The sequence below is a fragment of the Echinops telfairi genome, unplaced genomic scaffold, assembly GCF_000313985.2.
Source record: "Echinops telfairi isolate 266 unplaced genomic scaffold, ASM31398v2 ScPeMD7_3533;HRSCAF=4204_1, whole genome shotgun sequence".
NCBI lineage: Eukaryota > Metazoa > Chordata > Mammalia > Afrosoricida > Tenrecidae > Echinops > Echinops telfairi.
The window spans coordinates 13,833,248-13,858,274 of NW_022107432.1; the positions used below are offsets into that span (position 1 = coordinate 13,833,248).

General features: G+C 43.3%; 1 protein-coding gene across 1 annotated transcript in view; it reads left to right on the forward strand.

Annotated features, from left to right (window-relative positions):
• PKHD1 (PKHD1 ciliary IPT domain containing fibrocystin/polyductin) overlaps positions 1 to 25,027 on the forward strand; it is a 579,560-nt gene that overhangs the window by 178,848 nt on the left and 375,685 nt on the right. Inside the window, exon 38 of the mRNA XM_045294754.1 lies at positions 15,609 to 15,821. Coding sequence (XP_045150689.1) covers positions 15,609 to 15,821 — 213 coding nt within the window. The remainder of the gene's footprint in view (positions 1 to 15,608; positions 15,822 to 25,027) is intronic.

Here is a 25,027-nt window from a genome sequence, read left to right on the forward strand (position 1 = left end):
GAGGCTTCACCACCCATTTATCCCTCCGCCTTTCAACCAACACCACATGTGATTATCGGCCAGGCTGGCACAATTAACTAACTCAGACAGACAGCTGAGTAGAGTTTATGTTGCTATTTTGATATCCTCTTTAGAGTGATTAAAATCATATGAAGCATTTCAAGCCAAACATTTAGAATGTTCTTGCGGAGAGGTGCTTCTTGCCCACTTCCACAATATTCTGAAGAATATATTCCACAGTGAGTCAATGTCCAGGCTGGAAAGGAACAATCCTAACGAAGAGAGACTAGATCACCTCAGAACCGCCGTAGGAGCTCTTGAATGAAGGCATCACGTCCTCTCTAGCAATTTTCCACTTTTTGGAAACTAGAATACTTCCATAGAGAGCGCACTCCTCTAGAGAGTGCACTTCTATAGAGGAGGGTGCACTTCCATAGAGCGCACTCCTGTAGAGAGCGCACTTCTATAGAGGAGGGCACCCTTTTATGAGGGCGCACTTCTATAGAGAGCACATGGTTCTTAGATCAGGGAAGGAGACCGACAGTTCTCCATTGGAGCCTTCAAGCTTCCGGAGCTCTCTGTGTCTTTCTGATGTTTCCATCTATAACATAGATTTGACATTTCTTTCATAAACGTGCAACTTACATAGTAGGAAGAAGGGTTGTGAATTTCTTTGAGGCAATGAGGAAATGGCACCAGAGACAAAGTTTTGTTCCATTATTTATGATGCTATATGTCCTGATCTATATGAACTTCATGGGAAAATAGCAGATTGCTCTGAGACCATGCTAAGAGCTTCAGCTATGTTTGTTCTGATCTTACCTTAATGAACGTAGGATCCGGAATTCTTGTCTATTTTTTCCCTTCCCTCCTTTCCTCTTAAATTTTTTTATTTTTAGGGCTACTGTTAAACACAGAAGAGAATTAACCCAATCAATTAATACTAATGAGCTGGGATGGAAATAGGCATATTGCCTTGGTTTAGTTAATTATATTTTTCGGCCTTTTATGTTAAGATGCCCAACGGCCATAGGCATCGCTGAATTAAAATTTATTATTTTTATTCCAAGCAATTATGATGAGCCATAATAACAAAGAAGAAATGTGCTACCCTCTTGTCAGAGCTATTAAACATCCCAGGCAAGGGACTCGGGCTTATGGTCTGTAGTGGGGAGGCATCCGTAGGTGCAGAATTAACCAATACATCACCCTCTGATCTGGTGGCCAAGTGGCTTGACGTAAAGTGGTGCAGAGATAGTGATTCATTAAGGGTTGATCAGGGCAGGAACCCTAGAAATTTTCTTCTCCTCAGAGTCAGCCTTGCTGGAAGACCTCCTTTGGCACTTGCTTACCACTCAGAGTGTTTTGTCTCCCAAATGCTTGTGCAGAAACTTGTATTCAGTCTCTGTTGCTGCTTAATAGTGCCCTGGTTTCCTTGAATGGGATTTTCTATTTCTTGGTCGACTGGTATATACTAAAGGAGTTACGTCATTGGCAAACTTTCAAGCCACAACGACGGAGTCTGAATTGACTTAGCAGCTCTGTAACCTTGGACAAGTTGCTCAGCCACTGTCTTTGTTACCTTGTGCTGCTGTAACACACACCCTCGGAGTGGATGGCTTCACAGAACACAAATGCCGTTTCTCATAGTAGTTCTGGAAGCTGCAAGTCTGAATCAGGGTCTTGGCCATTTTGATTTCTCCGGTTTCAGCAGTCCAGGGTGCTCCTTGTTTCCTTAGCCTGCAGATAGATGATCCTCACATGCCTTGTCTCCCCGCACCAGTGTTTGCGTATCTATGTCTTGGTTGTTCTTTTTACAACTCATGGGTGATTAAATTTAGAACCCACTCTACTCACGTGTGATTGAAAGAACAAAACAAAGGCACCTCTACTTTCCAAGAGGAATGCTTTAACAGAGAGAGGGGTTAGGCTTCTAATACATACATGGGGAAGATGCAGATTTGTGTACAACACCCTCCATAAAGCTCAGATTTCCTTCCATGAGTTTCATGCCTGGTTATAATAACAGAAGCATTACGCATAATAGCTAACATGTATTGCTTATAATTATATGCCATCGTGAAAATGTATTGTCCGCCTGTTTGGGGTGTTTTGAGAACTACAGTAGGATGTACTTGTGAAGCCCTGAGCATAAGGCCTGCCCCAGAGGAAGCCCTTTTTCCATGGGAGCTGTTATTATTTGGGGCTGAAGGCTTACAGAGGTGATGGCTGAATACCCAGCCAGAATCACTATTTTATTCACAGTGACTGCCTTTCGGTACGAAGGAAAATGATGACTGCAACAATTAGTTCGGGAGTGGTCACCTTCAGTCGCTCTTATCTCCATCATCTGCTGGTGTACAATGCGGAAGCATGTTCGATTGCAAGGGAGAAAGGAAAGAGAGATGGAAATCGCACTGTCGGTGTGTTTTGTTGCCTTTGCCCTCTCTTACTCGGCGGACTTCATAGAGCCCTGGTTTTCTAGGGCCCTTTTGGAAGTGGGGTCATTTTAGCCAAACTCTCTTGTTTAATCCACAGTTTAATCCACAACTCTTTGACCCATCGTGCTCGAAATTTCTACGTCATAGAAACGTATACTCTGTTGATGAAAATGGAACATCTTCTCTTGGCCAGGTTCCTTGTAGAGCGTTTTCATCCTTGGCAAGTGTTTGAAAGTTTCAGAGCAGAGAATGAAGTGCCGTGCCCGGCACAGTCTGTTCTGTCCCAAGGGTTCTATGTATTTGGTCCCTCCTAGTTGGGTGGACAGCATCCTCAGAATCAGTCAGTGGTTGCTTCAAACAAGGCATTACGATGAAATGACTCGGGCTGCTATGAAGCAGGATTTCTCTGCTTGGTGCTCGACGCTGGCATTGGCACACCAGCCCGCGTGTCTATAGATTCACTACTGAATTTGAAAGCTTCACCAATACCATCTTGGGTATAAAAGGAAAATCCAACCGAAGGAATCTTGGAGTTTTGATTAAAGTGCAATGTTCTGCAGTAATATTCATTTCTCTCACAACTGTAGTCTATCTTGGTCCATAGAAAGGGATTCTGTGGCTAGAAAAACTTCCTGCCAATTGTTAAATTTGAGGTAACAAAATTGAAAGCGGTCTCTAAGAGACTAGTGGGATTTCCTTCTCTCTCGGTTGAAACAGCAACCAAAGGTCGGAAGGGTTACGGACAGGCAATACATGAACTTGACTGGGCAAATTTACTTTCAGACGTGGGGCAACCATGGATTCTGCAGTGGCTTTGCATGGAACTACAGCCCTTAGATCCTGGTACAAAATGGAAATGATTTTGACTCCCTTCCCTTGGCAGGGAACAAACCTCTACTAGACGTTAACGGAGCCCTGGTGGCCTAGTGATTATGCATTGGCTTACTTACTGCAAGGTCGAAACCACTCTATGGGGGAAAGACAGGCCTCTCTACTCTCCTAAAGCATTTTAGGTTTGGCAGGCCTCTCCTAAGGGTGGCTATGAGTCAGCATTGTTTTTGGATATTTTTATTTTTAAAGATGTTAATGTATTTCATATGTGTAATCATGTGGCGGCAGTACCGAGCCCTGGAAGGGATTAGTCTTTGCCGTTATGTAAGCCATTTAACTTAAAGTGGAGTCCAAATTAAGAAACCAGAATCAGAAAGATTTAACTTTTTTTTTTTAATCTAAACACGCTGATGGACTTAATTGGGTAATAACTTGAATTAATTTTATATCAATTGTTTACAAGTATAGCATGCCATTTTCCCCCTCCTTTCTACTTTTGTGAAAGGAGTCATCTAGCCCAGAAGCTGAAGAGGACAGGACCAGCTCTCTTTATGTTCACAGCATCTCTAGGTCCTGCCTAGGCACTCAGAGTTGGTCAATGAGCCAGTAACTGAGTTTTTGATCTACAGAAGCAGATTAGACTTCCAGAGAATTTCTCTACAATCAGAGCCCTTCCTGGTGGCCTCAGATATTAGTGAAGTAGCCCAGACAGTGGCTAGTTTTATTTAGTATTTGTGTATCAGGGGATCAGAGACAAGGGCTTTTTAATTCGGGGGACACTTGTCTCTAAAATCGCTGGTTTTTCCCCAGCAGACAATGACTTACGTTATTACCGCCAGAGAACGGACTCAGACACACTTGATTAGCCTTAAATGAAAGATAAGCTATTGCTGTGAGAAAGGACATGCTTTTAATAGATGGGCACACAGACAGAAAGATAGATAGTAAACAATTTACAGTTTTATGTCTTGACAACTTGGATATTGTAACATGAAAAATGCTACTGCGAGGACCAGTCCCTTCCCAGCACAGAAGCTATAATATTTTCAGTAATGAAAGATAATGTTGCAAACTTCCCTGCTTACCACTTCCCCTCAGTGCCTGTCCATTAGCCCCAAAGAGCAAGTCTAAACTCCTTTGTCTAGCCTCTAGGGTCCTTAAGGAATGGGTGTCTCCTCACCTCTGGGCCTCGTTCATTGGTGAATGAGTCCCAAATCCTGTTTACCTAGAACTGAAAATTTAAATAGAAGTCTTGGGTCCTTGTGGATGTGGGACTCTTGTGCATGTTGAAGTGTATTGGAGACTCAGCTACTGATTGTTATTATTTCTCATTTACTATACAATTCCTGTACACCTTTGCTGAAGATAATTCAAAACTGGCTGTAGAGTACATCCATAGAGAATTGCCAGAAATTCAAGCCAGTCAGGAACAATGGATATCCATGCTGCTCTCAGATGGATCTTGGCTGAAAATAGAGGATACCAGAAAGAGGCTTACGTGTGTTTTGTTGACTATGCAAAGGCATTTGACTGTGTAAGTCATAACATATTGTGAATAACATTGGAATAAGAATCCCAGAACCTCATGAAGAAGCTGTACATAGACCAAGAATCAGCTGTTTGAACAGATAAGGAGATAGTGTATGGTTTAAAATCAGGAAAGTTTGTGTCAGCACTCTATTTTTGGACCATGTTTATTCACTATGTATACTAAGAAATCGTCCAAGAAAATGCATGATACAAAGATAAACATGGCAAAATGATTGGAGGAGGGTGAATTAACAACTTGTGATAGATAGATGACACAACTTTTGTTGCTGAAAGCAAAGAGGTCTTGAAACACTTACTGATGAAAATCAAAGATGACAGCCTTCAACATGGATTACATATCAACATAAAGAAAATAAAGGCAAAAATATTAGGAACCAATAAGTAACTCATGTTAAACAGAAATATTGAACTTGTCAAGGATTTCAGCTTACTTGCATCCACAATTAATGCTGATGGATGCAGGAGTCAGGAAATCAAACGACACACTGCATTGGGCCAATCTGTTGCACAAGATCTCTTTAAAGTACTAAAAAGCAAGGTGTGGGCTTGGAGACTAAGGTGGCCCTGAACCAAGTCCCGGTATTTTCGATGGCCCCATATGCATGTGAAAGCTGGACCACGAATAAGGAAGACCAAAGAATAACTGGCACTTTTGAATGAGGATGTTAAGGAAGAATGTTGAATATATCATGGACCAAAGAATAAACAAAGCTATCTTCCAAGAAATATTGCCAGGATGCTCCTTCGAAGAAATGATGGAGAAATAGGCTGGTGTACTTTGGACATGCTAGTAGGAGGGACCAGTCACGGGAGAAGGGTATCATGCTTAGTGAAGGAGAGAGGACAACTCTCCATGAGATGGATTGATGCAATGGCTGGAAAAATGGGCTCACATACAGCAAAGAGTGTGTGGATCGTGCAGAGCGAGGCATTGTTTCATCCTGTTGTACTTAGTACCACTCTGAGTTCTAACCGACTTGATGGCATCTAACTACAATATAACATTCCTGAGCCCAGACAGGATTTTTTCATTTTTTTTAAAATAAGGAAATACTATTTGGAAATAACGATAATCTTCATTGCTTAAAACTATTGGGCTGTAGCCAAGTAGCACTAACCATGTTGAAAGGAAAATTATATACTTGGGACCTTTAATTAATTTTTTAGGAAAACATATGCTCAGAGAAGTGTATCAAATTGTAGGACTGGCCCCAAAGAGGACTGGGTCAATCCTTAATTGAATGTTGATAAAGAGAAGGTGGTAAATTATTTGAACAAATTAGTTATATGGCAGCTAGGGAGAGAATTACCTGCTTGACCCAGCCTTTGGGGAAAGGACAGAATTCTCTCTCACTCTCTCTCTTGCCTGCTTCTGTTCAGAAATAGTTTCTTCTTCTTTCTTTCTTTCTTTCTCTGGTGTTCCAGGTGCCCTTTTAGAAATCCACAGAAAGAGCGCTGTGAGCACATTCGTGCCTGGAGCTCTGTTACTAAAAGGAAGTAATGGTTTTCTGGAAGCCGACAGGAAATCAAGGTTTTAGTTAACTAGTAATTGATAACAGTAGCTATAATGAAAAAGGTGTTTGTTTATATTTCATGTTTGAGTTCTTTTAAATATTTCCGTATAGTTTGTCTCCCATGACCATGTTTACACTTAGTATTTAGTGTAGATGTCATTTATTTACAAGGTTAACTTAATGAGTTTTGCTTTTTATTAAAACAAAAATAGGAAAGGCTGAGTTAGCCGAACTCCACGTCACCTGCGGGAGGTGGGGGTAGTTTGGCTGTTGCTGTTGTTTTCATTTTCGTTACAGCATCTGTCAGCGGTCCCGGGGAGAAGTTGATCCTTGCCAATTGAACAAGCGCAAGGATTACTCTGTAATTCTAACCTTACAGTTCTCAACCTCTTTTAGATGCTAGCTTATGTTCTAAGATGATAGACACAGCATCAACGTACCTCTCGCTGGTTCTCAAAGTGTGCCCTTTAATTGGCATCAGCAGCTTCATCTAGCAAACTTCTAGACATGTAAATAATTCCACACTTGATCCACCAGTCCCTTCAGACAACGCTGGAGCATTCTGAGATTCACCTGGCCTAACACGACCAAGGGAATCAGGAAAAACTGTTAGGACGGGAAGCCAAGTCAACCACCCCAGCTGCTCTCCTCCCAAAGGCCACGCTACCCTTTGCAAAGAACGGTGGACGTTGGCTGACCGCATTCAATGTACTTGCTCTGCTCGTGACAGTTTTAGATGGATGTGGTTCCTTGTCCTGTCAGGGACATCTGAGTTGATGAAAACAATTTCTTCCGACTGCTATTGTTTGCCAACTGCAGAATGGTGATTTCATTTCACATTTGTTTTATTCCCCACTACTGTGCTACCCATTTCATGGCTGGACCAGGGCAATCAAGGAATTAGTATATGGTATCAATTCCAGGGAGGTCTCTGATTCTTTTTCTGCATTCAGAGACCATTTTTTGCACACACTTTTGAGTTCATATTTTCTTTTTTTAATCAGGCAGAGACATTGCAATTAAAATCCCGTTAAAGTGATTCTGGCAAGTATTGCAGTAAGCATGTTTTTTAATTAAAGGAAGAACAGGGGGATGCATAAGCTGCACCAGCTAAAGGGGGACATTTTTTTTTATCCAATATCTATTTTAATTGAAATGAAACAAACAAACAAACAAACAAAAAGGGGAGGAGCTGCAGCAACAGCAGCCGCCGCTGCCTGTGCCTGCGTGTGCGTAGCTCGGTCCCAGGTTGCTAGGTTTAGGTGTTCTGTGCTTGATTAATTAGTATCCAGCCAGAGAGTCCATTCTCTTTGCCCCCAATCCTTAAAGCCTGATTTATGCCTCACGTCCCCCATGAATATGTGAGGGCTCAGGCATCTATTTCCCGAGCTGCTGGGAGATAGGATTATGGAGCGTGGACCGAGCTCTTGGGGGCTCTCGTTTGCCAGCCAAATTGATTTTCCGCCTCTCTGGCCGGGGACAAGCCCACCTCGAAGGCTTCCCAGGCTCTGCTCCAGTGGATCAGGCACAAGTCTAATCCGGATCTTGCCAACAAAGGAAGCTATGTGCATCCCCATCCCCATGTAGGCTGCGGGCTGTAGCTGCCTTCCCTACATGCAACTTTTCTCCTCTGCCTCACCTCCTCCTGGCCCGCACCCCCAGTAGCAGCCCAGGGCAGGACGGTGCAGCCATGCGTCCCACACGTGCCAGATCACACAGCCAGCCCTGCTGGCTGAGGTAGAGCAGTGTCCCTGAAGAGATGATCACCTATAATCCCCCATGTATGGGAATCCCAAAGGCTCACTCTACTATCTATCTGATTTCTTAGCAGCTGAAAAGTAAGAGGATGCAGGTTGGTAAATTTTGAAAGGAAGTATTTCGAGTTGACACAGAAGTTGAATAGGGGCTAATCAATTTAGACAAGTAAATGAGATCCTAGGTGTCTTAAACTTTAGATAGTTCAGGCTTTGGGTAAATGAAGTATTCGGTCTGAGCCTGCAGATTGATCGTATTAATTGGAGTTCTTGGAGCCTTCCTTTGACCTTGCCCCCATCCATCTGTGGCTGTCCTGCCATATAAAAATCAATGTATAAACACAGGAGTCATTATCGCTGGGTTCATTTTACCACCTGGTATTTCCATCCTAACATAAAGTCTAGCTCGGACTTCTTCCCTGATTCTACTGACACCGTCAGCTCCCCCTTCACAGTTCTGAAGATTTCCTGGAGCCTGTGAGTCCATATGCTTCAGGTTCTTCTTTTAATTCTCCTGAAGTCCGTGACCTGCTCTCGAGAACCGTGCTACTTCTTTTTCTTATCCTAGTCTTGAAATATTGATATTTTAATGTGCTTTGCCTTCTTATTTTTTCTTGTCTTTTCACTGCATATCCTCCACAGGAGATCTCATTTACTTCTGTAAATTTAATTCCCATCCATTCAACAAATATTGACTAAGAGCTAGCCACATCTGCCAGGTATTGTTCTACGCACAGGGACTACAACTGCGAACAAATGATACAAACATTCTGATCTCATGGGGTTTTCTTGTGTCATCAAGACACATCATATTTGCTAGGTTTAGGCAGTACCTAGGGGGAAGATGAATTTTAACAAAAAGGTGGGTAGGGGATAAGCATTTGCTGGTGCTTAAAGACATAAAGACAAGATGAGACAGACAGCCGAAGTGGGGTACACAGAGCGATAGAAAAATGAATGGCCAAAGAAGTGAGTCTTCACACACTTTAGAAGTTGGGATGATGAGGAGATGTCAGTGGAGGAAGCTAGAGACGGGGATCCTGGGGGCAGGAAGAAAGCCAGGAGAGTGGAGAGTTGCGAGCTGCGGAAGCAAGAGGAAGGGTGAGCATCAAGGAAGAAGGAGTGGCCAAGTGTGTCAGATGCTCACAGCCACTCAGGGCAGTGGAGCGTCCACCAGCGAGTCTGACATTCAGAGGTGTGGTGGCCATTTGTCATCGATGGGGCAGATTTAGTGGACAAAGAGGACCGGCATTGACCCAACCGGAGCACCTTAACGAGAGCAGGGGAGGAGAGAATGGAAGATAACGGATAGGCAGAACATTTTTTGAAGAATATTATTACATGGTAAAACATTTCACTTAATTATTTTTTTCTCCCTGCAAGGGCAAAAATAACTACAACGTTGTGATTGTTTCTCTTAAATACTCACACACACGCCTACATTATTTTGTGGTAAGACGGCTAATTGTAGGGTTAGACAAAGCAGGTTTTGATGTTCTTAGCAAATATTAGCTAGCTGCTAAAAGTCTGTTTTACTTCCCTTTCCAAGAAATAAAAGAGCTGGTTAATGGGACAAAGTGATTACATGTAAAATTGTGTTCATTTGTTTACTTTCAACGGGAAGGGACAATAATGACGGTGGCTTGATTTGTATAAAATTACCCAAGGTCACTTGTCGGACATACTCAGCTTTCATGAACTGTCATAACAAGCAATTTCAGGGTCACAGCCAAAGGCTCCCTGCTCTTTATTTCAGCTTTCAGAAATGGGGTCAAGCGCCATAAAGTGGAGAAATAGAGTCCTCCCCTCCCCTCCCCTCCTATGCTCCTAAGTACCTCTCCTTTAAAGCAGCCCACTGTATATTTGTTTCAAGCTAATAAAGTGTGAGGATGGAAAACTTGGGGCTTTGACACAGAGCAAGATAAAATATAATCTTCACATTCTTTCACACAAGGAAGCTTATCCTTGGGTTATCTCTAGTAATGCGATCAGGCAGAAATGACTTAGATTTCCCTATATAGACACCACTGACAAAGTGAGGTGGGAATGCGTTTCAGCAAGGATTAACAACTACATTAATTAATTAGTCCTGTGATGATACTATTGCCAACACAAAGCATCCGTTTTCTTTGGGTTGGGCTCTTTTCTCCCTTCATCAGCATCATTTTTAGTTCCTGCCACTAAATGATCTTTTTACTCTTCTCCAAATTTGTTTCTGTGCCTCTAATGTTTTGCTTAGTGGTACAAGTGACACAGCCAAAGTTTATGTTTTTGTTTTTGCAAACTAATCCTTGCAGTTTGCCCCAGTTCCTTTTTGGACTGAGATAAGAAATCACATGTACACATATATCATTTAAAAGAAATTAAAATGAAATCATATATAAACCAGCCATAGGCAAACCTCATTTATGTTAGCTTGCATTTCCTTGAATGTAATTATGAAAACTCAGTCTCATGTGCTTTGGATGTGGTATCAGGAGAGACAAGTCACGAAGAAGCACATTTTGATTGCTCGGTAACGTGAAGAGGCATCAAAAAAAAAAAAAAAAAGCAAGCCCTTGACAAGATGGATGAACACAGTGGCCGCATCAATGGGCTCGAACAGAAGAGCAATTGTGAGGGTAAAGGAGGCTGCAAAGTGTTTCCTTCTGTTGTGCTTGTGATGAGCCAACACCACCAGCACGCAGGCATCCTTTTGTAAGAAATTCCTGTCTCCTCCTAGACTATTAACTCCATGAGACACATTTTTTTGGGGGGGGGGGATAAAACTAAGTAAAATGTAGGTTAATACATTTAAGTCCAGCTTGTTGTTGTTGTTTTTTAATTAGTTCTCAAAGAATTTGTTGCAGAACAGATCACAGGATATAAGGTTCGTGGGAATTTTAAAACCAGGAGCCCTTGTGGCACAGTGGTTAAAGTGCTTAGCTGAGCAGGAAAAAAATCCATGATTCCAACCCACCCCTTGCTCCTCAGGAGACAGCTAGGGTGGGTGGTCTGCTTCCATAAATATCTCCAGTTCTGGAAACCCTTTCAGGGAAATTCTACTCTGTTCTATAGAATTTCTATGTGCAACAATCAATTTGATGGCAGTGAGTTTGGTTTGAGAGGGAAGAATGTTAAGGATGATTTATTAATTGGGTAGCTAACTTTTTCTGGCTTATATGGAACTTTCCCAGGTTCAAGATGAAAGTCTTGTGTCCTAGAAAATTCCTCAGTCCCAGGCAGCCCAGCAATTTCTGGTAGACTTTATTTACTAGTGATTTTAAAGATATTAGCTCTTAGGATTCATATAAAAAAATAAACAGCAATATCTCTGGAAACTCTTCCCATTATCCAGAAGTTGAAAGGAATTAACCAAGGTATTCTGATAGACCAAATTCCACTTGCTTTAAATTCAGTGACCTTTAATTCTTAGCTCAGAAGTTGAATTGAAGAGTTATTTGCGATCCCTTAAATCTTTTTAAAAATAACATATTTTTATGTTGGAACTGCCCCATGAGACTTTCTTGGTTATAATCTTTAAAAATATATTTGTATTAATTTTGATATATCATTTTATTGAGGGCTCCTACAGCTCTTATCCTTGGCTATACTCTTTACAGAAGTAAATTACCAAGACTTTTTTCTCAAGAGCCTCTGTGCGAGAGAAGTGCCACTCTTTAGAGTGAGTGCAAACCATTTGTACCACTGAGGCACATAGTAGGTGCCTGATAAAACAGTTCTCTTCAACTCATGCCTAACTCATAGCTACTACATGCGTGTTGTTAGAGTAGAACTGTGTTCCATAGAGTTTTGAATGGCTAATATTTTGGAAGTAGATCGCCTTGTTTTACCTGACTGTGCATGTAATAGATTTATAAGTTCACTACAGCATCAGCAATGTCAGGAAAACTCAAACTATTGTCATAACTGTCCCATGCATGATCCAAGGAGTGGCTGCCCAAGTGTTCTGGGGCTGGAAGCTGCCTCAATGAATATGCAACTCTACTTTCCACTTAAAGATGAGGCCATCACAAGGTGCCAAATGGGATAGATTTGGAGCCTGAGGAAACTGAGATCCAGCAACTTAAGAAGCTTAATAAGGATCATTTCAGAGGCCAGTAGAGTAGTCAGCACAGAGACCCTGCCTCCAATATTTGCTCATAAAGGTCAGCTCCGATGTCCTAAGTAATTATAACAGAGGATGTCTTGGCATGCAAATCCATGGACAATGAGTTCAGGTACTTATATGGAACATGAATGTTATGTGACTGGGCTGCATTTAGATTTGGGAAACAAAATCAAGTGGAACCTGCAGCATAGGTCCTTTTCTTACTTGTCATTCCCAGCAGCCTTCATGACTATCATGGCGTTTCTGTATCTGCTGACAAACCCGTGATGTGCTGCCAGGTAAGCATTGGATTGCTAACTGCCAGGTGGGCAGTTCAAACCCTTGGGAGAAAGATGAGGTTGCTGGCTCCCATAAAGGCTTGCGAAACCTTGGAAACTCTATGTAGGGTTACTCTGAGTTGGAATTGACTGGATGGCAATACTGTGCATACTTCCAATGGAGGGGAAATCTAAAGTAAAAACCAAACAGACAGCCCACTGAATGTCTGGGAAGCAGTGTGATGACACCCTGGCATTAAGCCAGTAGGTTACCAAAGAATAGTCTCTCGCTTCTTGGATGGTTTTCCTTCGAGTATGAGGCACACCCCATATTTCAGAAGAAGTGCGCTAACGTAGTGGAGCAGTGGTAGACATCGAGTGGTGTCAGAGACAAGTGGGAGAAAGACGGGACAAATGCAGGAGACACCGTCACGTGAAATGGCTAATAGGTGTCAAACCCAATGCTAGGGACTTACCCGTATTATTTCAATCAACATCACTCCGACACTCTGAAGGGGGAATCGCTGAATATTCACATTTTACAGATGAGGAAACTGGATGTCCAGGCAGGATGCGTCATTCTAAATTGTGGCTGAACAGAAAACCAACCCTCACCCCCACCCCGAACCCTACCCCCTGAACAAAACATAGCAAAACACCAAACCAAACTGTCACGTCCATTCAGACTCACGGAGCTGTGCGGGCTGGCAGAGCAGAGCTGCTCCGCAGGATTTTGTAGGTTATAATTGTGGTGGTCGCAGATCACCAGGCCTTTCTCCCCTGCCTCAGTGAGTGGGTTGCAGCCACTGACGTTTCGGTTAGAAATCATGCACATATCGTTTAGGTAAACTTCATGTGGTTGTCACGGATGGTGTGTGGTTTGGACTTCAGGACGAAAGACTTGAGGGTTTGATGCAGAGGCCGAAGGAAGCTGAAGAGAAACTTTAGAACACGTCCGGGAAGAAATGGCCTCCAAGTCTGACCGCGGGATCAAACATGCATTAGCCACTCTTTCCGTACTAAGCTGGAGGTCAACAAACATGAACAACGGTACATTTGCCCTTTTCTTCTCACTTCTCATTACTCAGGTGCACGTTGAACTGCTTCCAGTTGTGATTTCTGGAAAGCAACACTGGCTCAATTTGACAATTTGGCACATTGGACTTGGGACTGGATTTAGGAGGTTAAGAGTCTGCTCTCTACTTCTCCCCACCAAGACAGCCATCACGGACATCCTGCTTCTCCATATCCTCCATCTGCCTTTAGATCAGGAACCCTGGTAGCATAGTGGTTACGTGTTGGGTTACTCAGCACAAGGTCAGCAGTTCAAACCCACTATCATCTCCATCGGAGATAGACTTGGCTTTCTACTTCCTAAAAGAGTTACAGTCTTGGAAACCCACAGGGGAAATTCTACACAGAGGGTCCAGGGTTGCTATGAGACAGAATTGACTCCATGGATGACTTTTAGGTCATGGAGACAACATAGATGTTTATCTCTGAGACATGTGTATGTAGGACAGTCAGATACTTAAAATCAGGTAACAGCAATACTCATGTGCGAAACCAAAACATCAGTGATAAGCTTTTTTAGTTTATTAGTGATAGAAGCCAAGTTGGTTGGTCTGGGGGCTGTACAGAGAACAGCCCCTACACCAACCCCCAACCCCCACTTTTTGTTCCAGACTGCAGGGGTCTCTAGTATAATGTCACAACTCTGAAAACATCATTGTGAGTCAGAAAGTCTAGTCCAATGTTTTTGCAAAACACTTATAGGAGGGGAATGACTGAGAACCACTCGTTAATATTGAAGAGTTTATTGATATGAGATGCTTTGATTATGCCGGTGTTGAGAAAATCTTGTGAAATATAAATATGCTAAATCACTTTGAATAAAAGTATTGCAAAGGTGAAAGTACTACTTTACTGTCTTAACTATTTACTCTCAAAATATAGTCTTAAAAATCAATATTCCTCTGTTACGGAATAATTGGACTTTAGGGCAAAATAATATCATTTCAGGTGATTCAATTGTAATGAACAGAAAGCAGCTTTTCCGCCCTTTCCCCCCAAAGGGAATTTATTGGAGAAGTATTTGGTAGCTTACAGAACCAATGGGAAGTTTGGAAAACCAGATGCAGACATAGACACTTCTGTGCTTTGGAGGTGGGGTGGAGTGGACGTTCAGAAGCAGGGCTTTCCCCTGACTTGATAGGACGACACCCTAACAATCAATGAGATCTCAGCCCTTCCCGCCTGTTGCTCCAGATTTCTTTTGGGAGGCTGTGTGTGAGACTGGGATTCTGGTAGCACAGGATACCTTGCCCGACAGTCCCCTCAGCTCTATGTACTGGGGCTGTGCCATGATTCAAGGGAATAAGGGCCCATTATCTAAAGAAAGGAGGAGTGATGCTGGTCAACCAAACTTTGATGATGCTAATACATCAGTATATTTCCTTTTGTTATGCTACTTGTGATTTTACTACATTTTCTTCCATTTCATGGACACCTGCTCCCTAGTGCCCAGCCCCCAAAGACACACATTTAATTTCTCTCCCTTGATGACATCTGGTAAAAATAGAAGTTTTCACATCGTTTATTTAACCAATCCAAGAGTGTTGGACATGTAGATTGTTGTTACAATAAAAAAGATTCTAGATAAAGCTGCAGAGAACTGGGTGCAAACATAACATTCATTGCATGTGTTGTATTACGCTTTCACCAGAGAGGACTAGAAGTTGAATGTCGGAGTCTCTGAGTAGCTTATGCTGAGCTGACCGTGCAGTCCCTGGGAGAGAGCACAGCTCTAGTGCACGGTGCTATGTCACCTTTGGGGGGCTGATACAGATAGGGTCCCTGAGCTACAGAGAGTTCCCCTTTCATTGTCACCAGGAATCCTTTGGAATGGAAGGCATATTGTAGGCCCACTCATACTTGATAGTGAGCGTACGCTGGCTCAGTAAGAATGTATGTTCAGTGCCAGGTATTTGATCAAGCTTTCTGTGCTTCTAGAAGAAAGACTGAGGTAAAAGAAGTTGAAATCTGAGCAGAAGGCTAACAACAGAGATAATTTTAGGAGGCTTTGGAAGCGTCGACCAGAGGGGCGCTTCATCCTCCCACAGACTGACAGTTTTCTTTCGGATTACCAGGAGGCAAGCTGCTTCTCATGGCTCCGGGACCCATTGAGCTCAAGGCCCACTCCATCCTGGTGTCTGAAGGCGGAGAGCTCCGGATCGGATCTGAGGACAAGCCTTTCCAAGGGAAAGCCCAGATCACACTCTACGGGAGTTCCTACTCGTCCCCCTTCTTTCCCTACGGAGTCACGTTTCTGGCGGTGCGGAACGGAAGCCTTTTCCTGCATGGTGAGAGCGGCAGTTTGACCAGAGGGAATGAGTGTAGAGTGTGTCCATTCCAGCGGTTCTCCACCTTCCCCATGCCGCGACCCTTTCAGACAGTTCCTCCTGTGCTGGTGACCCCCAAACATAAAATCATTTCCGTTGCTACCTCATCACTGTTATTTTGCTACTGTTATGAATCGGGCAACCCCTGTGGGAGGGTCATTCGACCCCCAAAGGGGTCGCGACCCACAGGTTGAGAACTGCTGGTCTCGTCCATGTGTGGCCGTGGAAGAAAACTACAAAGCTATTACAAACACACCAGCCACCTTTTGGCTACCAGATTCTGAGGCAACAAGGTCAACAGGAGCACAGGTAATAATTCCTTAAATAAGAAATATTAATTGTCCTGATTCCTGTCACAAACCTATGCATGGGCTCCCATTCGTTCACTCCCCTTCCTGTAAGAGGATTATACCACATTGCCTGCTAGCTGAGAAGTTAGGGGTTCATACCCGCCAGCCGTTCTGGGGAGAAAGATGTGACAGCCCCGCAGGGTCGCTGTGAGTCAACAGGGGAGGGATGTGGGGTGTGCGTGGCTTTCATGCACCGTCCTGTGGGTGCACTGCTTCGCTGTGAGTGGAGCGCGCCTCCCTGCCCCTGTGAAGAGGGAACTTAGCCCTGGACTGGCTTTGCTCAATGGGATGGGAGCAGAAATGATATAACCCATCGCCCAGCAGAAGGTTTAAGAGTCGCCGCCGTGTTTGGGCCATGTTGCTCTTTCCCCTTTGCTTGAGAACAGCCTGCCTCAGACCGCGGCAGCTCCTTCACCTTGAGAACCCACATGGAAACTGCTGTCAGCCCTTGGAGTGAGGCGGAAGCCTTCGTTGTCATAATCCACTGAGATTTCTGTTCGTCACTGCAGCTTTCACCTGGGGAAAACTGACTGTGCAATGCCTAGCCTACATTGATGTTTCCAGCCTGACACCCCAAACCGGAGACACTTTCATTTCATTGCAGCCGCTATGTCCCCCTCTGTGAACAGGTGTAGGTAGAGGTCTGTTGAGCTCATGTACAGATGGGCTCATATCTGTGGGTTCCTGGGAGAGGACAGGGATGAGACGACAGTGTATTTCTACTTAACTCTGCTTTCTGATGACCTAATCCCACGTCACAGAATGGAATACTTCTCAGATTCAGGAACTTGTCCTTAGACACCATGAGAGGAAGGCAGATCAAACATACGGACATACGGCCTTCAAAGGTGACCCAGCTCCAGAACACATGTCATCCTCATTGACACTCTGTGCTCATTCAGGCACTTTAACCACTGCCGGGGCTCAAAACCAGGTCTCCGTAGAACCTGACCGCCATCATGTTTCCATTGTGGCCACCGTTCTAGCTGTGACCTGTAGCCCTGTTGGGGAGCCCTGTGAAAATGTTCATCTACTAAAATGACTAAGGGAGGGTGGATTTAGGTAAATAGTAATCTCTTGATTCCTTCTCTCTGTTTTCCATTCGGCATTTATGAAGTGTTGAGTGTGGGCCAGGCAGAGCACTCGGTAGACAGTGGGGGGATCACATTTTACATACACGAGACTTTGAAAACCTGTAACAAACTGGAAGAGAACCTACCAAATGTTTAGAATACCAACTCTGTGCTCTGCTATCTTTATCTGAGGAGCCTTGGTGGTATAGTGGTACTTGTCGTGCTGCTACCAGAAAGGTAAGCAGTTGGAAACCACCAGCCGCTCTTCGGGAGAAACACTTGCATTTCTATTCCCATAAATAGCTATTGTCTCACAAACCCAAAGGCTTTGGGTTCTATCCTCTCCTACACTGTCACTATGAGTCAATATCGAATCAATGAAAGTGGCTTTATCATTATCTGTAAGTACTATTGATCTGGTAGCCCACAATCTGTGAAGATCTTCTCTCTGTATGATCTTCAAATGTTTAGTCCAACAGCCACTTAAGCCACAAACCCAATAGGCTGGTGTTTATCACTAGAAACTGCTGGAGGACAGGAGGGCCTACATCAGCCATCTGAAGGACCTAAAGGATTAGCAGAGACCTTCTAATTTCAGAACTACTGTCTTATAAAAGGAGTTCCAGAATGGCACAAAGGGTTAACAGATTTCCCCTCCGGCATGCTGGTCTATCACTGCTGAAATCGTTAAGTAATTTCCCTGGCCTTTTCCCAAGGCCAAAGGTGGGCCTGGGGACACCAGGGGTGTAGGGGAAAATCTAATTTTCTTTTGCTGTCAAGTATGAAAGACAGTGAATGACTTGATTCACTGCTTCACATCCAGAAAGGCCCTAATGACCCAGCCTTCATTGAGTTTCCCAGGACAAGGGAGTGAGGAGATTCTCCTGAAGTCTGGAGACTGTTCTCAGGAAATGGCTAAAACTCAGATTCCTGGGGTGTGTGTCCAGAAGGGTGCATGCCAGTGAACCCCTCCAGTGTTAGGGTCCAGGTGGTCCATGGAAAACACTTGGAACACACTTGCTTTGGTGGTTAATACTTCTGGAACCAGAAATCAGCCCATCCCTGCAACTAGCAGGCAGGGCCCTGGGCAAATTAATCTCTATAAAATCAGGAAAAATCAGTCCACCTCAGAGACTTGTGACACTTGGCCATTCCCAGTGTGGCCACACAGTAAATAGTAAGTATTCACGATTTCTCTTGTAATGACGTTATCCTCCCCCTCCCCCCACCCCACCTACCCACACACCAGAGATTGAGTCTCTGGTACCAGTTAGCTCATGTGTCAGTGTTTGATATGGGGTAAATTTTGCCTAGAGATTTCTCTTGTTGATAATTTTTTTCCCCTCTATCTTCTCTCATCAGAGGAGGAAAGATTTTTTTTTTTTGCTTTGGAGATCATGAACAACATTCCCAGACATCTTCTGCTCTGTTCCTACCACCCAGGGAGTAAACACCTTTTGATTTTAATCTCTCTTGGTACAGCTGCTTCCTAGTAGGGAACAACTGCCATGGCTGGGCATGGTTACAATAAAGCTTCTTGGAAACCATTTGCATGGGCCCCAGCATAGCCGGAAGCAGATCGCTGCCCAGCAAGCGAGGCCTATTGCTTGCATTTTATTCGTAACATCCAGTGGTAAGGGGACTGACGGATTCTAATTTAACTCCAGCTCGGGGTATATGGAATCACACAATAATAGCGCTTTCTCCACTCTCCCTCCCACCTCATTCTTCACAGTTGCCCCTTTGCAACCCTTCTACTCCAGCTGATTTTGTCATAGATTAAAATTGCTAAGCAAACAGGCTTTGCTGCTCAGCTGTCTAGAGGAAAGATAAAGTTGAATGCACTTTTTATATCTTTTTTTTTATTGCAGAAAATCTCTCTCACACCACACACACACACACACACACACACACACACACACCCCTCTATACTTACATATACACACACTATACAGAGTGTGCTTTCTACCTGTTCTGGTGAGGGTAGGAACAGGGCATGTTCTGATTCTCTGGTAGAGTTTAGATGCTTATTTCGTTGTCCTGTCAGCTGCTCGCTCTGATATGTAAATATGACACAAGGTCATGGGATTCCTCCAGAGTGGATGTTTGGGGGTTTTAGGGGAACTGTAGCCAACGTGGAAATTTCACTCCAGCCTTTTGCTTCTGTTAGCCGGCCTGCCAGTCCGGGTTCCCCAGTCTAAACCAGTGCCAATCATATGTCACTTTGCAAAGGGTTCGCTGTCAGCCTGAGCAACTTGAATTTTTGACAATGTAATTACGGCCCTTGCTTCCACAGTGGGAGTCTGAGCAGGATGGTGGGGTTTTATTGATTGTTCAGCAGGGAAATTTATCAATGTCTCTGACTTCATTTCCCAGTTCCTCCCTGAGAAATTTGGCTGACAGTTTCCTGGGAGAAAAGCCGTCTTATGGCCTTGACTGGACTTATGTCTTTGTCCTTTTCAAGAAATTACAAGACCCAGGCATTAAATAGAAATGGAAATTGTTCAGGACAACGAGTAGCTGGGCAATGATTTAGAAAACATGAATATAATTGTCTAGGAATAAATAAGAAAAAGTGGTCTAAACAAGCAAGCCTAGGGTTTGTTTTCCTTCTCAAACAGATCTGAAGGATCTGTATTTAAGTTTTGTACTTTTCATCAACACTGTGTTGCTAGCAATGCTATTGTAATTGCTAAAGAGCACCAGGGTGACTCGGAGCACAGAGCAGGGCCAGTCAGTGGTCAGTGGATTTCCTATTGTCCTCTGCAGAAACTGAAGGTTTGCTCAAGAAGCCTCAGGAGTCCCACAAACAATGAAATGTTTAGAGGTCAAACAAGAAATGTTGAAGTTGCTCAAATAATACAGTAATTGCTTTTATCTATTATGCATCAGCATTCAAATAGTTCATTAAAAAAGAGTGCTATTGTTCAGTCATAATCCGGAACAACTCTATGAAGTCATCCTTTAAACTGTCGTGTGAGGGTCCTTTTCTGGAGGCCAGAGCCTTTCTTTTCCTAATTCCAGTTTTCTCTAAGACTGACTGAGATTCTGGGCATTTTCTGTAAGATCTGTTCCGAGTGTAGTATGAAATGTCCCAGATCAAGTCCGTAAGTCTGATATTGCCCCATATGTTGATACTAGCCCATAAATTCCTCTTTAGACTCACGCAGCCATATGATGATGCCAAATGCAGGAAGATCACAGGCCAGTGGGTGGAAAGTCGTGTGGATCCAGTGGCAGTGAAAGCATCTCAGCACTGGCAGATGTCTCCACAGGGCTCCTTCAGCTCCAGGGCTTCGTCTCTGTCATTGTAGTCCCATCTGGCTTGTCAACAGGAATGCGTAGCAGAGAATGTGTCTCTGGCCTCCAGGGAGCTGTTTATCTCCATTGCGCCTCCAAATGAGGTCATCAAGCTGCAACCTGATTGACAGGATAGACTCCACCCCTTCCTCAAGAGATTATGTAACTACCACAGGTGGCACCTGGAGTCTCTTTCAGTCTCTCATCTCTGGGTCTCTCCACATGTATTTGTCTACGACCTTACAGGTTTTTTCCACCTGGTTTCACATGGACTTAGGATTTCTACTAGAGAAATTTACTGGTTTCACATGGATTTAGGAATTCTGCTAGGAAAGAAGAAAGCAATATCTTATTGTTGTTGCTGTTGTCAGGTGCTATCGAGTCAGCTCCAACCCATAGCTTCCCTGTGCACAACAGAACAAACCATGACCTGATCCTGCACCATCCTCACAAATGTTCCCATGCCTGAGCATTGAAGCCACTGTCAGTCCATCTGTTAATCCATCTCCTGGAGGGCACTCCCCTCCTTCACTGCCCCTCCACTCTACCAAGGATGGTGTCCTTCTCTAGGGACCAGACACTCCTGACAATACGCCCAAAGATATAAGATGAAGTCTTGCCATCCTTGCCTCTAAGGAGCACACTGGCCTTACTTCTTCCAATACAGATTGGTTTGTCCTGTTAGCAGTCCATGATACTTTAATATTCTTTGCCAGCACCACAATTCAAATGTGTCTGTTCTTCTACGGTCTTCCTTATCCAATGTCCAACTTTCACATGGAAATGATACAATGGAGAATGCTATGGCTTGGGTCAGGTACACTTTAATCCTCAAAAAAGCACTCTGGCTCTTCAGTACACTAAAGAGGTCTTTATAGAGGGTTCACCTAATGCATTACGTCTTTTGATCTCTTGATTGCAGCTTCCATGAGTATTGATTGTGGATACAAGTAAGACAAAATCCTTGACAACTTCAACCTTTTCTTCATTCAGCATGATGTCATACACTGGTCCCATTGTGAGGAATTTGGTCTTCCTTACATTGAGTTGTAATCCACACCAAAAGCTACAAACCTTGATCTTCATCAGCAAGTGTTTCAATTCCTCCTCACTTTCAGCAAGCAAGTTGTGTCAACTGCATATTGCAGGTGGTTAATAAGCCTTCCTCCCACCCTGACGCTTTACTCTTCTTCCTAATCCAGCTCTCTGATGATTGTCTCAGCATACAGATTAAACAAGTATAGTGAAAGGATACAACCCCAATGCACACTTTCCCTGATTTTAACCCATGCACTATTCCTTTGTTTTTTCCCACAACTGCCTGTTAATCCATGCACAAGTTCCTAATGAACTTAATGAAGTGTTCTGGAATTCCCATTTGTAATAGTTAGGTGTGTGTGCCAACTAGGCCTTCATAGGAACAGGTGGGTGGAACTTAATATGGTCACAGCTTGATTGGAGGGTGACTGAGATAAATGCTTTTCCAGGCCGGCACCCCGTCTCTTTTTCTACCTGGAGATTGGACCCGTGTGCTGTTGCTTGATCTAGTTCTTTGCCTCAACCATGTGCTGCCAACCTGTGGGCCGAGCCAACCGGCAGATCATGTAGCCTTGCCACGCATGCCTAGAGCCTGAGGCTTCTTTGAGACCTGCTTCTCTGCCCTTCTGGTGGATCATGCAGTTGTGCGTCCATTGCTAGAGCTTAAGCCCCATCGGGGCCTGCTTGCCTATGCTCCTGAGCTACTGACTATTGCTACTCCACCCTGCTGTCTGCTGCCTGTGGGCCCACTCTGCCTGTGTTGCCTGAGGGCAGACCCTGCTGTCTACTTTCTTGACTTTAGACCCACAGCCCTTGTGAGTTGAAGGACCTTCAGTATATTAACTGGTCTACAAAAGTGAGTTGAATTGAGCCCTCTGTACTTCTGTGTGGACTAATTAGCTATTATATTCCTCCTCGCTGTATATATCTATCCTGGTTTTGTTTCTGTAAAGAACCCTGTCTAACACACCATTGATCTCAATATTACCTACAGTTTATAATGGTCCACACAGTCAAATGCCTTTGCATAGTCAATGAAACACAAGTAATCTTTCTGGTGTTCCTTGCTTTGAGCTAAGATCCATCTGACATCCGCAATGGTATCCCTTGTTCCACATCCTCTTCTGAATCTTCCTTGAACTTCTAGCAGTTCCCTGTCAATGTGCTGTAACCATTGTTGGATGGTCTTAAGTAAAACTTTACTTGTGTGCACTATCAGTGATATCATTCTATAGTTTGAAAATTCTCTTGGGTCACCTTTCTTTGGAATGGACATAAATATGAATCTCTTCTAGCCAGCTGGCCAGGTAGCTGTCTTCCAAATGTCTCGGCAAGACGAGTGAATGCGTCCAGTGCTTCTTCAGCTTTTTAAAACATTTCAATGTGCATTTTGTCAATTACTGGAGCCTTGGTTTGGCTAGAGCATTCAGTGCAGCTTGAATTACTTCGTTCAGCACCATTGGGTCTTGCTCCTATGCTGCCTCCTGAAATGGTGGCCTGTGAACTAGTACTCTCTGGTAAAGTGAGTGTGCATATTCTTTCCATATTCTTTTGATGCTGCCTGCATCATTCAATATTTTGCCAATAGAATCTTTCAAAGTATAATTCGAGGAATGAATTTTTCTTGAGTTCTTTCAGTTTCAGATATGCTGAAAATGCTCTTCCTTTATGGTTTTTAATTTTAAGTCCTTACACATTTAGTTATATTATTTGTCTTTTGAACTGCTGTTTGAAATGTTTTATTCAAAGCCTGGACTTCATTCTTTCTTCCATTTAATTTAGCTCCTCTATGAATTAGAGTGAGTTTCAGAGTTTCTTCTGACATGTACTTTGAACTTTAATTTCTTTCCATTTTTAAAAAATTACCTCTTGCTTTCTTCATGAACGATGCTCATGGATGTCCTCCCACAACTCATCAGGTCTTCTGACATTAGTGTTCAATTCAGCAAATCTATTCTTGAGATGTTCTTGTAATTCAGGTGGGATAGACTCAAGGTGTATTTTGGCTACTGTGGTCTTGTTTTAATTTTCTTCAGCTTTATCCTCAACTTACATATGAGCAATTGATGATCTGTTATGTTGTCCCTAATCTGGTTTTAGCTGCTGATATTGAGCTTCTCCTAGATCTTTGCACAGATGTTTTCGATTTGATTTCTCTGTATTCTATCTGGGGGATGTCCATGTATATAGTGGCCTTTTGTGTTGTTGGCAAAAGGTGTTTACTAGGAACAGTCATTGGTGTTGTGAAATTCTGTCATGCAATCTCCAGCTTTATTTCTATCACCAAACCCTTATTTTCCAACTACTTTTCCTTCCTCCTTCTCCCACCCCAACTTTTGCATTCCAATCACCAATAATTATCAATATATGTTGAGTATATGTTTGATCAATTTATGACTGAAGCTGGCAGAATTCTTCAATATCTTCATTACTAGATTTTATGTTTAGTGCATAAATTTGAATATCAGTTTTGTTGATTGTATTGATAGATATAGATATACTCTGATCACAGATAGCATTGTATTTCATGATGGATTTAGCAAGATCCTTTCTGACAGTGAATTTCACACCATTCAGCTTGATTCTGTTATTCCATTTGCTCAGTAATGCTCAGGATACCAATGTTCATGCGTTTCCTTTCATTTTTGATCACTACCAGTTTTCCTAAATTCATACTTCGCACATTCTGATTTCCAGTCATTAGAACAATTTGGTGCTATGTCTCTTTACCTGGACTTGTGCTTCATCAGCAAATGAAGACCCTAAAGGCTCCACTCCAACAGGCTTCACCTGACTCCTGTCACCATAGTTGGCTTCCCTCCCAGAACTAATCTCTGCTTCAGTCACGTTTTGAGTGCCCTCGGACATGAGGGTCCCACGCATCAGCAGCAGCTGTAAAAATGTTGTTTCCTTTGTTTAGGTTTTCAGTAGTTGAAAATGCTTTGGAGCGATGCATAACATTTTCAGGGAGTGCTTTCTCCAAAACGGGGAGCAGGGTCCTTCCTCATTGTTTGTTTTTAGCCTGGAAGCTCTGCTGAAACCTGTTCACTTTGGGTGACCCTGGTGGCATTTGAAATACTAGTGACATAGCTTCGAAGCATCACAGCAACACAGAAGCCACCACCGTATGACAAACTGCCCAACAAGTATTTTATTAGTTAAAGAAAATAAGCAAGGAAGTTCTCAGAACACCCAGTTTAATTCTCCTTTATAGGAGGTTTAGAGTCCAGTGGGAAAGGCAGTAAGATTATTTTAGCTCGATTAGTATTCTTGATTTGGTTTCTTTATCACTCATTAAGACCAGGGTTGGAAGACCAAGAAAGAACATGGTATGCACACACGTCTGTGTATGATTGTATTGCAGAGGCGTTTGCCAGAAGTAAGAGCAGTAGCCAGTCCCACAAGT